This window comes from Caretta caretta, chromosome 27, assembly GCF_965140235.1.
Source record: "Caretta caretta isolate rCarCar2 chromosome 27, rCarCar1.hap1, whole genome shotgun sequence".
NCBI lineage: Eukaryota > Metazoa > Chordata > Testudines > Cheloniidae > Caretta > Caretta caretta.
In genome coordinates, this window is record NC_134232.1 from 1877329 (window position 1) to 1890864 (window position 13536).

Consider the following 13536-nt stretch of genomic DNA (forward strand, 5'->3'; position numbering starts at 1 on the left):
TTCACTTGACTAATTTATACAATTTCTATTTGAAATGTGGATTACTTGTGCTACCCACCCCAACTACAATTGCCTTTAGCTGGTGAATTTAACTTGCTCCACTTGCATATTGTATTTTAAGCCCAGTTGCTGCACAGATACTGACTAGGTAGGGTGAGTAAACCCTACATACAGGCTAGTATCAAAACTGGTAGAAATATTCACACTCAGTATGAAACTGATTAATTGAAAATTGCATGTGTTTAAATGGCTACTAGTTATGGCTTTACTATGGGTTAGGATGGCTGCATCTACTATCCACATCAGGTTGTCTTTTAGGGTGAAGGAGATCTCACTGGTCTATCCCCTGAGAGAATGTCCTGAGTCTGACCCTCTGATTACGTAATAGTGCAAAAAATTCAGCACAAAAAATTCAGCACAAAACTAACACCACACTCCACACTATACAGAGCGGTTTGGAGAGAATAGGGGCATCTCCTTTTTTCTCCCCTGGATCTTGCTTTTATTCCAATTTAAAGACATTGATTCAGAGGTTAGAAACATAGGTTTTAAGATAGCAATACAATTTTCACTGACCAACCTTATCCCCATCACTTGGGGGTCACATTTCTGTACATTAAAACTCCTAAAGGTTATTGCACAATTTTACTAAGCGTTTATTAAAGGATCAGACTTCTGTTCTGGAGTTTAAAGTATATTAAAAAAAATCAAGGTGCCTGTAAACAAACAAATTGTAGGCAGTGCTTATTTGGGTTCTTATCGGCTCTAGACAGATAAAAGATTAGAAATTCAGAACTATCCTTGAAATTTAAGGCAGGCCAACATAGTGTAATTTTTTTTTTTTTTAGAATAAGTGAATGACTACTACAAAAACATGATAAAGTAGAAGCAAAGTATAGAACCGACCACTTGCCCACCAACCCTACTGTATTTACTTTTGTTACAGCAAAAATATTTGCTAAACCCCCGGAAAACAAAATGGGTTTATATGAACCCACTTACATTAGAGTGTTAGTGGTTTAGAATTGGAAATAGGAAGTTCTGTAGTCTGCAGGGAGCAGAGATGCAAAAGAATTAAGTTTAAGCTTTAGTTCTGTTGATTAGGCAATAAAAGCCATTTAAAAATACAAATATCACTTTAAAAATTATTCAAAATTTATTCCCAGCTAGGAGAATGCTATTTTGAATATTTTTCTAGAAATCACACTGAAACTGTTACATTTACAAGTAATTAAATTTATTAGAACTAATGAATTTTATTGTTTTCAGAATTTGGCCGATTTACAATTCCCTAGGTTTTTCCCCCTCCCCCTGGATTTTTTTCCCTTTTGGTTTAAACATAAAATGCATCATAAATTGAGTCAAATTTACTTGCACATCAAAAAAAAAAAAAGAGTCACACCCCTCCCCTTGAGTCACATTTGCCTTAAAAAAGGGGGCATTCGCAGCTGCACATAGTTAACAGAACACACACTACACTATAGCTATAGCTTCAAAAACAATACAAGGCTGTGGTTTATTCTGATTATGTGTCATAAAAAGGATCCACTGTCTTATATACACATGTATATAATGTTACATTCCATCACTGTAAAAAGTCCCACCCCCCACCCACCCCCCCCCAAAAAGTTTCACTCTCCAAACTTGGAAAGAGAGTTCTCCTGTTGTCTGTGAAGTTCATTCTCTTTCAACAGCTTCAGGTTCTCGGCTCTCACCATGTCCAGTTCCAACTCGAGTTCTCTTACCCTAGGATCCTCTGCGGAGTCCCCCCCATATTTTTTGCTTTCCAGCCTCAGCCTGTTGTTCTCATCTTCCATCCTAGAAAGGCATTTTTCCAGCTCCAAGTACTCCTTGATCAGCTCCTGCTTGCTCATGTTCTGCAGGCTCTCCACATGGTACCTCTCGTAAGTCTCGGAGAAATCCCGCTGGAGAAACTCGCTGCCGTCGCCGCCCATCCCGTCGCTGCCTCCGTCCTCGTCCGCCGCCTCCTCCAGGAAGTCTTCCTCGCTGGTGTCATCTGACTTCGCGGCAGCCTTCTTGGGGCAAAGGCCAGTCTTGAGATCCGGCTCCTCCTGATCGTGATCCTCCATCAGGAACTGGGTGGTGTTGTACGGGGCCACGGGCTGCCCCTTGGCGAACATCTCTGCCCGCAGGCGCGAAGCCCGCTGGCTCTGCTTCTCGTCGAACAACTTCTTCTCCTCCCACGTGAGCTTGTAATAGGGCTTCCAGTGCCGCTTCTTCTTGGAGGGGCGCCTCCGGTGCTTCTTCTTGCCCAGCTGCCGCTGCCGCCACTCCTCCTCCCCCCCGACAGGCGGCCGGCACCTGGGGCCCCCCGGCCCGGCGCAGCCCTGGCACTGCGGGGCCGGCTGGGGCCCGGCTCTTTGTCCCTCCGCGGGAGGCTGCCCCGCTCCGGCGGCCCAGTCTCCGCCCTCCGCCTCCTCGCCCCGGCCTGCCCCGGCGGGCGGCGAGGCCCGACAGGCGCGCTCCTCCGCCCGCTGCTCGGCTCCTCCCGCGGGCCGCCGCCCGGCCGGCTCGCGGGGCGACGCGCCCCCCGCGGGCTCCGCGGCCGAAGCGGGGCAGGACGGCGGCGGGCGCTCGGCGAGCAGGCGGTCGGCCATGGCCGGGCCGCTCCTGCTCCTCGCGGGCCGGGGCTCGGCGCCTCAGGCGGGGCTCTCTCCGGCGGGGCGCGGCGGGCTCAGGGGCGAGCGCTCTCCGCCCGGCGCGCCCGAGCCTGGCGCATCTGGAACGGGCAGCGCGGGGAGTCCAGCCGCCGGGCCCCGGAGTCAGTCCGCGCCAGGCCCCAAGGGGTTAACGCGTCCGCGGGCACGAAGGGGTTAACGCCTCTGGTCCCGCCCCGGAGCGGGCCGCTGCCTGGCTGCTGCGCCGAGACCTGACACACTCATCTCAGGGCCAGCCTCCGCCCAGCCCCTCCCTTCCCCGGGGCTCCGCCTCCCGCGCTCTGCGCTCCCAGCTCCCAACTGCAGCGCCCAGCCCGCTGCCTCGCCTTATATAAAGGCGCCAGACCCCGCCCCACTCCGCGCAAGCGCGCTGCTCACCCCGTGTCCCGGAGCATGCTGGGATGTGTGGTTTCCCGTCCCGATCGATTCCCTGGCCCGCGCTTGCTGGAGCGACTACGGTTCCCAGAGTTGCGGCGGAGCCCCTCCTGCGGCCAATCAGTTCGAGAAGTGGGCGTGGCCAGGCGCACAGTACCACCCATTGGCCTCCGAGGCTTCTTCGGGAATACGATTGGGCCTTCATCTGCGGCTAGACCAATGAGAGAGTAGGGGTGGCACTTGGTCCCTACCATTGTTTTTTCAGGGGTCTTAAACTCGAACGGCTCCAAGCGACCTTCAAGGGGCTCTCTAAGGACAAAAGTCAGTAGCCAGACGGTTCCCTTTTTCTCAGTGTGTGTGTCGCGGAATGTGCTCTCTTTTCTCCCCATGAAGAGGAATGGTACGATCCAAAATAGTCCTAGGTGGCTTCGTGCGTTGAGCGGATGAGACTGCGGATTGGACCACTTTGCCCCCTCGGTCGCAGCGTGGGGGTACGGGTGCGGGGTGAACTCCGACTGGAAGCGAGAGGGGCCTAAAAGCGACACACGCGTGGGAGGCGGAAGGACACCAGGGATTGGGAGCTGCGTAAAATGTGAGATGACTGTGATGAGACCTTGATTGGAGCGGAGGAAGATGTAAACAAACCAGAGAGAGAGAAACAAGTCCCATCTTAAAGGGACAGTGTCTCCTTCTCTTCGCAGCCTCCCGCCTCCCCCGCGATCAGACACAGAGCTGTGCTAGGAGGGGAGCCCGGACTCCTGGGTCCTAATCCTGGCTGGGGAGCCTCGTCTCCTGGGCTCTCTCTGGGAGGGACATGTCCCAGTGTTCAGAGCTGGGTTCTGAACCCGGGCTGCTGGGTTCCAGTCCTGGCTCGCTTCCCCGCCCTAGCCAATCCCTGCCCTCGCTGGGCCTCAGTTTCCCCATCTGTAAAATGGGGCTGGGGTTAATGTGTGTAAATCCCACCCCTCGCGCACACTGCCTGGGGTTGGCCTGTGCCAATTCGGCCCCCAGCACTGCGGGAGGATGGCTTGTGTTCCCCACTCCCTACCCACATGCCTTCCCTGGCTGAACAGCAAACCTGCTTTCCCCCATCTCCACTGGAGGCTCTGGGCTCTGTAACGAGCCATGAAGGAAAGATCCGAGTGTGCGCCATCTCAGCACACCGCAGGGATAGAAATGGGCCTCCGAATCGGTGACTGGTGGGCTACCCATGCACCTGGCATGGCCCCAAAGCCTGGCCGATAAGACAAACGTGGCTTACACAGAGCTGGCCACAAGCACGTGAAATCAAGGGTCTCCTCAATCCCATGCAAGCTCTGAACCTCACAACCCTGTGCTGTCTTTTTCTGCACTGGAAACTGAGAAAGAGGGAACATCTCAAAACGCAGCGGTACTACGGGGGATGGAGGGGGCAGGTCTGCTGCTGCTTGGTGTCCTGCAAATCGTATGGGGTACAGACCACTGTCTCTTGGGAAGTTTCCAGGGCAGTTGTCGATGTTGCAGAGGCTAAGGCCCCGATCCTCAAAGGTATTTAGGCTCCTGACTTGCTTTGCAGTCAGGGATCTGGGCCTACATAGAATCATAGAATCATAGAATATCAGGGTTGGAAGGGACCTCAGGAGGTCATCTAGTCCAACCCCCTGCTCAAAGCAGGACCAATCCCCAATTTTTGTCCCGATCCCTAAATGGCCCCCTCAAGGATTGAACTCACAACCCTGGGTTTAGCAGGCCAATGCTCAAACCACTGAGCTATCCCTCCCCCCACATGCCCACTGGACCCCAGCATGTGTAGCGCTAGAATTAAAATGCCAAACTTAATCTGACCTTCCATTAGGAGAAGTACCAGGAATGTTTGTCAAACGATCAGGACTCTTTCCTTCACTCTATCCCCCCTCCATACCCCCAGAATTAGAGGAACCAGGGATCTTTCACTGATAATGAAAGGGGAGTGGGACTGGGCTTGTCACTTGATTCTGCAAACTGCATGAAGGCAATGGAAGGGTTTCCCCCTCTCTTTCATGTATTACATTTGGGGCTGTTTTGCACTGTGCAAATTTAGGAAGTCAGAACAGCTGTCTAAACCTCTACATCTTTCTTGGATGGCCAGTGGGTTACTCCTGGTATAATTCCAGGCTGAGAGTACACAAAAACCCCCCTGCCTTTAAACAAGCCAGCAATTCTGTTAATGAAATCATGAGGAAGCTTTCATTCAGTGTGTATAGAAGTGCATTTTTGTGTTAAGGAGGCAGTGTGGTCTAGTGGTCAGAGCATGGAACTTGTAGTTCTGGGGTCTAATCTTGACTGCCATTCTCTTACTTTGTCCTCACCCACAACTATTTCACATTCGGGGACAACGTATACCTTCAAGTCAGCGGCACTGCCATGGGTACCCACATGGCCCCACAGTATGCCAACATTTTTATGGCTGACTTAGAACAACGCTTCCTCAGCTCTCGTCCCCTAATGCCCCTCCTCTACTTGCGCTATATTGATGACATCTTCATCATCTGGAGCCATGGAAAAGAAGCCCTTGAGGAATTCCACCATGATTTCAACAATTTCCATCCCACCGTCAACCTCAGCCTGGACCAGTGCACACAAGCGGTCCATTTCCTGAACACTATTGTGCTAACAAGCGATGGTCACATAAACACCACCCTATACAGGAAACCTACCGACCGCTATACTTACCTACATGCCTCCAGCTTTCATCCAGACCACACCACACGATCCATTGTCTACAGCCAAGTTCTAAGATACAACCGCATTTGCTCCGACCCCTCAGACAGAGACAAACACCTACAAGATCTCTATCAAGCATTCTTAAAACTATAATACCCACCTGCGGAAGTGAAGAAAGAGATTGACAGAACCAGAAGAGTACCCAGAAGTCACCTACTACAGGACAGGCCCAACAAAGAAAATAACAGAACGCCACTAGCCGCCACCTTCAGTCCCCAACTAAACCCCTCCAACACATCATCAAGGATCTACAACCTATCCTGAAGGACGACCCATCACTCTCACAGATCTTGGGAGACAGACCAGTCCTCGCTTACAGACAGCCCCCCAACCTGAAGCAAATACTCACCAGCAACCACACACCACACAACAAAAACACTAACGCAGGAACCTATTCTTGCAACAAAGCCCGATGCCAACTCTGTCCACATATTTATTCAAGTGACACCATCATAGGACCTAATCACATTAGCCACGCCATCAGGGGCTCGTTCACCTGCACATGTACCAATGTGATATATGCCATCATGTGCCAGCAATGCCCCTCTGCCATGTACATTGGCCAAACCAGACAATCTCTATGCAAAAGAATAAATGGACACAAATCTGACATCAGGAATCATAACATTCAAAAACCAGTAGAAGAACACATGGGGGCATGGGGGAAGGATAGCTCAGTGGTTTGAGCATTGGCCTGCTAAACCCGTGGTTTGAGCATTGGCCTGCTAAACCCAGGGTTGTGAGTTCAATCCTTGAGGGGGCCATTTAGGGATCTGGGGCAAAAATTGGCGATTGGTCCTGCTTTGAGCAGGGGGTTGGACTAGATACCTCCTGAGGTCCCTTCCAACCCTGATATTCTGTGATTCAACCTCTCTGGTCACTCAGTAACAGACTTAAAGGTGGCAATTCTGCAACAGAAAAGCTTCAAAAACAAACTCCAGTGAGAAACTGCTGAGCTTGAATTAATATGCAAACTAGATACCATTAACTCAGGCTTGAATAGAGACTAGGAGTGGCTGGGTTATTACACATATTTAATCTATTTCCCTAAATTAAGTATCCTCACACCTTCTTGTCAACTGTCTAAATGGGCCATCTTGATTATCACTGCAAAAGTTGTTTTTTTCCCCTGCTGATAATAGCTCATCTTAATGAATTAGCCTCTTACAGTTGGTATGGCTACTTCCACCTTTTCATGTTCTCTGTATGTATATATATATATCTCTTCTTACTATATGTTCCATTCTATGCATCCGATGAAGTGGGCTGTAGCCCATGAAAGCTTATGCTCAAATAAATTTTTTAGTCTCTAAGTCCCTATCTGTACCTCAGTTTCTCCATTGTAAAATGGGGATTGTAATATTTGCTTACCACACAGGGTGAGTTGGGAGGCTCCATAAAACTCTTTGAGATTCTTGGATGGAAGGTGCTTGAGAAAGCAAATATTTTCACTATAATACCTTTCAAAGCACTTTAACAAAGCTTAATTAACAAAAGGACCACTCTCAGATTAACAATAGGTGTTTTAAAAAATTCTTACCCATGCTATCAATTATATGTTCAATTAATTAATTGGAAAAAATTTGGAAAATCTTTTTTAATTTTTACTCTTTATACTGTTTTTGGTGTTTGTTTTGTTTTTCATTTCATTCAAGTCCTGCAGACACTTATGTAGGGACAGCTTTAAAGAAATTATTTCCTTTTCATTGCCTGAAAAACATTTCTCTTACTTTTCAGTTTTATAAATGCTTGTTTCTACAAAAATCAAACTTTGGGACCTAATTTCAGCTGTCTGTGTTATTTTTGAGCCTCAAAACATCCCTATGAAGGAGGTAAGTCTTATTATCCCCCATTTTATCTACTGGGGAAACCGAGGCACAGAGAAGCTACACGATTTGCCCAAGGTTACACAGTGAATCAGTGTCAGAGGTCAGAGCAGAATCGTGTCTCCCCATTTGCCTGCTTTGTGTGTACTTACTATGCTAGTTTAGCAAGCCTTTTGCACAACACCTTAAAGAAATTGCTTAAAGAAGGTATAACAAGGTCACTGCTTCTAAAATGTCTCTCTGCCTCAGGCCTAAAGCTGCACCTTCAGGGGATGAGCTGAAGAGGGAATATATTCGTTGTCACTTTACAATTGATCTGAAGGGAAACCTCCAGTGCAGCACACAAGAGATACTAGTTATTTCCTCTAATGACAATGAAGACTCGGCCACTAACACACTTTCTTCCAGTGTCTTAAATACAGTAGGAAAAGACTAGCTCACAATCAGACAGGAAGCTGCCAACACGTCAGTCTGAAGATGAAGATTAAAGCACCGGAAATGCAGCTCAGTGTCTGGCTGCAGGAGGAAACAGGAGCCTCTCTCATTTGCTGCAAGGTATGTCCTAGGGCTTTTAAAAAGTGGTTATAACCACAGCAACAGCTCACCAAAGAGGAACCTCGGCTGGGAAGTAAAATGGCAGCTCCTGCAGCGATGGCCCAAGGCTTGTGCAGGCCTCGAGTCTGGAATGTTCACACACAGAATTGGATGCCTGATGTGCACATGCAAAAGGATGCACGTGAAGTCTGTGTGTGTGTGTGTGTGTGTGTGTAAACGGCCAGGCGGCCTCCGCCAGTTTCTGCTCACATGACCTTGTTTAGTGAATAGTTCGGGTAGGGGGACCTCCTTTGCTGGGTGGAAATAAGGGAAATAGCATGAAAAATAAGCCTACTTTTAAAGGACATGTTAGGGAAACACCATTCCCCTTAGACTATCATATATTTTTCTCTCAAGTGGACATTTCTACTGCCCTCATGTATACAATGCAACTATCATAAGCGTCGATTTAATGTTTAAAATGGTCAAGGGATAGGCCTTAAAATAAGAGACGGTTGGTTGCCCTACGTTCGGGCCCAGGCCTGTTGGCTGGAGCAGACGCAGGGTAAAAGCCACAGAGCTGAGGATCAGAATCTCTAGCCCCAAACAGCCCGGAGGCCTGTGTAGCCAGGCCCTGCCTGCTCTGTTTAGCTAGCTTAGGGACATTTCTAGCCTCAATTCCCATAGGCTCTGAGTACCCCACCGGCTTAATGCATTTATCCTCAGAACTCCCTGGGAGGCAGGACAGGGCCATTACCCCATTGTACAGGTGGGGAGGACGAGGCACAGAGAGATGAAGGTCAGATCTGCCCCTTTAGGCCCCTCTGACATTCTCAAAACCACCCCTCAGCTGCCACCTAGCCCCTCGGGTGCCTAAATCCCCTAGGTGCCTGGTTGGTATTTCTTAAGCCACTGAAGCCCTGACACCACCCCACAGCCAATGGGCAGCTTGGCGCCCTCGCTCAAGCCCCCACTCCAGAGGCCCCAAAGCAGGATTCTTCAGTTAAGGGGGGGGGGGGGGGGAATGCAGGTATCGCCAGCAGGGCCTGATCCTGTCAGCAGCGCTTGAATTGTGGGGAAGAAGTAGGGGGACCCTGAATGTCAAGTGGCTTTAATTTTAACCCCAGTGAGAAGTAAGGGGGCCATCAGGCAGAAGGGAGCTAGCCCCTAACAGTAGTAAGCCCCCCTCCCCCCCAATGCTCCCGAAGGTCAAGCAGGGCTTGTGGGTGTGCTCTGAGCACCCTAACCGCGGATACCCGTCAGACCCCATGGCAGGGGGGCTGGATCTAGCCCAGCCCTAAGCGTGGGGACAGCTCAGCACCCCACAAGAGACAGCCAGGGGCACAGGTTTGGGCTGCTAGGGCATGGCTAGGAGAGGGTTTGTGGCCCAGGACCCAGGGCAGGAGGAGGCCCATCGGCAGGTGCGCCAGGTCAGCCGCTTGGCATTGAAACCCTCTCCCTGGCATTGTATGCCAGGCTAACGTAGGCAGCTCCCTGCTCAGTTTGCCAGCTCCTGGAAACCCTTCCTTAGGTGCCTGGCTCCCCGCAGGCCTCGTTTGGGGAGCCAGGGCCCTAGCATGGGGCTCGGGGATACGTTTGTCATCGCAGCACGCACGCACTTTGCCACGAGAGCAGGGGACTGGACTAGGTGGCCTCTCAAGGCCCCTTCCAGTTCTGTGATTCTGTGGTATGGGCCCAAGGCAGAGGTTCTCAGACTGCTCCGCGGACCGCGGGTGGTCTCAGATCGTTCCCTCTGAGGTGCACTCCTGGGCGGCCACGCACCAGAGAACGAAGGGCCACCCACCTAATTAGTGGGTATTGCCTGCCTGGACCCTGGAGAAGACGCACATGTAAGGGGAGGTGGTGCCGGGGGGGAAATGGCGGGAGGTGGGAGGGGGCAGTGAGGTGAGAAGAGGGGATGGGGGGGAATTTGGGACGTGCGGGGCTGCGTTAGCCAGAGAAAGAGGCGACTTTCCCCAGCTCCAGGGCAGACAGTCTTGCTTTGATGACGTCAAGAGACAGAGAATCCCCCCCTTCCCTTGGTGGTTTGGTCCAACAATTAAACACTCTCACTAGCCAAAATGTGTGCCGTATTTCTAACTTCAGCTTCTCTGACTTCAGGGTCCAGCCTTTCTCGGCTAGATTAGAGCCCTGTAGTACCTGGCACTCTCTCCCCAGGAATCACCTCTCAGTCTTCTTCTGGGGGCGCTCACAGATAGAGCTCCTTGCGTCTCTCGCCGTGCGGCCTCTTCTCCAGCTCTCAGATCCTGTTTGTGGCTCTTTTCTGCACTGTCCAATTTTAATATCTTTTAAAAAACGTGGACACCAAAACTGCATGCAGGGTTCCAGGGCCCATCTCAGCGATGTTGTATATGGAGGCAAATCACCCCCCTTATCTTACCCACTGTTCCCCTTTCTGCAGCCCAGGATGGCATTAGCCCGGGTGACCCCAGTGTTGCACTGGGAACTCATGTTCACTTGTTTGTCCGCTACGACCCCTCCATCTTTTCAGCGTCCCTCTGCTTCAGGGAGAAGGCCCCCATTCTGCAGTCCTTGGACCTCGACGTAGAGTTTTGCATTTGGCTGCCTTAAAACGTGTTTTCTGTGAATGGGCCCAGCTTAGTAAGTTGTCCAGATCGCCGTGGATCACAGCTCTGCCCTCAGCATTATTTACCACTTCTAATACCCTGCCGGGCAGGGCGCCTGGGCCATGCCACCCAGCAAGGGCGTCCCTGTGGCTTGCTGCAGCACCCACAGTGCAGAGAGATGGCGCGTGATCGTTCAGGAAAGCAGCCTCGCCACAGGGACAGTGCGTGGCGCTGGGTATTTGTTCCCCTCTCTGCATGCCCACAGGAGACGCCTGCAGCTTGGGAAGACCCAGGGGAGCCGAAGCCCCTCTCGGCCATGTTATCCTTCTGGCTACACTGCAGCGTGGCTACGCTCAGCACTTCCAAGCACCGGAGCTGGCATTCATGCCTGTCAGAGCCATGGTGCTCCCTGAGAAGCAGACTTTCCAGTGCAACTTGCTGAGCCTAACCTGCCTCCCCACTCCCAACCTTCTACTGCTAAGCAAGCAGGGCTGCAGCCCTCCGTGCAGCATTGACTTGTCCAGGGCCCCTTTCCCTACAGACCTTTGGGAAACGAGGGATTGTGAATCTGTGCAGAAGCTGCACTAAAATCCTGGCCTGTACCCATCAGGGCCAGGTGCTGCACAGGTGTTCCCAGGCCGCTGCAACTGCCTACCCCTCCTGCATTCGCACGGGCTCCATCCTGTCTCACGGGGCCTGGGCTGGGACACTGAGTGCTCAGCTCCCTCCTGGGCCTGAGCAAGGTGGCCTGGCACCAGGGCCCTGGGGCACAAGGCAGAGGAGGAGCGACCGAAAGTGCACACACAGAGACAGAGCAAGAAGCTCATGTGCAAACACACACACACCGAGCAAGAGGTTCACAAGCAAACACACACACACCGAGCAAGAGGTTCACAAGCAAACACACACACACAGATAATATCTCAGACACACTCGGCATGAGATTCATGAGCGAGCGAGCACGCACACGCACACACACACAGTGACAGGCTCATGTACTGAGTATATTTATGGCAACCCGTATTAATAATTACATCCACAAGAACTACGTTAAAGGAATGTTGCGGTTGCGAAGTTAAGCACTCACACGGTAGGAAATGCCAGAATTAAGGCTGCCTGTGGAACCTTAATTTGGCCCCCTTCTGCCGGTGCATTATGGGACAGGCTTTACTTACGTGATCCCATGGGCCAGCGGTAGGGTTTAGCACTTTAGAGCCACAGCAGAGACCTCGGCCACTTGAGCTAACAGAGTGACCTATTGTCACGGAGTCCCTGGGCGATGCTCTGGAACTGCTCCCCATGAAGCCAGTCAGGACTCTGGGGTAGTCGCCTTTCTGTGAGCAGCCTGTCTTCAGGACACACAACTCACACAGCTTCCACCTTCCTGGGTCTGACCTCGGAGCATTCAGCATCCTCTGCCTCTCCGTGTGCTTCCCCCAGCGAGTCCGCTCAGGCGGTGCTCCTGGGGAAGCCAGAGGGTCCTGCACCCCAACATCGCAGTCAGACGTGACTCTCAGCCAGCCAGTAAAACAAAAGGTTTATTAGACGACAGGAACATGGTCTAAAACAGAGCTTGCAGGTGCAGAGAACGGGACCCCTCAGCTGGGTCCATTTTGGGGGGCAGTGAGCCAGACAACCACGTCTGCACTTCACTCCATGTCCCAGCCAGCCCCAAACTGAAAACCCCCTCCAGCCCCTCCTCCTCTGGGCTTTGTTCCTTTCCCGGGCCAGGAGGTCACCTGATTCCTTTGTTCTCCAACCCTTCAGCTCTCACCTTGCAGGGGGGAAGGGCCCAGGCCATCAGTTGCCAGGAAACAGGGTGTCGGCCATTCTCTGTGTCCAGACTCCTGCACACACATGCCCTCTAGGGCTCTGCAATGATCATACACCCTTACCCCACCCCCTAGATACTTAAGAACTGCCTAGGGGAAACTGAGGCACCCCCACACTATTCAGAGGAAACATTAAGAACAGTCCCACTTCGTCACATCTCTCCCCCCTTCGAGATCGAACTGAGCGGGGTCACTTTAGCCGGTGACCTGGGGAAGTTCGAAGCCACCAACGTTCCCATGGATGCATCTCTCCCATCATGCATCTCTCCCAGCATCTCTCCCATTCCTTGGTAGGAGTTACACCAGGCCCTTCCAGTTTCACGCCCTCCCTTAGGTCAGGGGTGGTCGATAGCACTCGCAGGCCGCATGTGGGAAGGTTTATGCAGCCCATGCCCTTTGGCCACCCCAAGAATGTCTCCCCATTGACCATCACCTTCTGCTCCCACTGGAGGTCCGGGGGGCCTGGCCCCAGGAAACTCCACACAGACATATAGGTTGGGGTCAGGAGTGGGAGCCTGTCCACATCCCCAACCATCTGGCTGACGGAGTCTATGGCCTTGGGACCCAGCAAGGGAGCTAGACACCGGGGCTTTTCCGCAGGGTCCCCTTGGTTCAAATCGCCAGCCTGCTCAAAGGCAGTGAGGTGGGCATCCACACACCCCCCTCCTTAACCAGGGGCAGCAATTTAGTCTCGAGGTTCCCTGTGGAACTGGCCCCCCGGGATCTATCCCCACTCACCCCGGGGAGGTCCCCTAGGCCTCTCCGCTCCCCCACCGCCAGTTCATGCTGCTGCTGCTTCTGCAGCTCTTTCTCGGGCTCTCGCTGTCTCCCAGGGTCCTCTTGCTCTCTCAGACTCAGCTCCAATCCCGTCCGTCTCGATCCCCCGATGGGGAACCCGATCGTGAAGACCCTCGTCTGGTCGGGGACAGGAGTCTTGGCGATGCCTGGCTCCCGCTTCAGC

At 52.1% G+C, this 13536-nt stretch overlaps 1 protein-coding gene across 1 annotated transcript; it reads right to left on the reverse strand.

The window, feature by feature from the left end:
- Positions 1-1220: 1220 nt before the first annotated feature.
- Positions 1221-2979, reverse strand: HEXIM1 (HEXIM P-TEFb complex subunit 1). The gene has a single exon (XM_048829827.2). It carries the CDS (start codon positions 2616-2618, stop codon positions 1632-1634), a length of 987 nt encoding a protein of 328 aa, XP_048685784.1. The 5' UTR covers positions 2619-2979; the 3' UTR covers positions 1221-1631.
- Between the last annotated feature and the right edge of the window lie 10557 nt (positions 2980-13536).

Coding starts and splice junctions, on each gene's coding strand:
- HEXIM1 (XM_048829827.2), bottom strand. CDS start 2,618: ATGGCCGACCGCCTGCTCGCCGAGCGCCCGCCGCCGTCCTGCCCCGCT.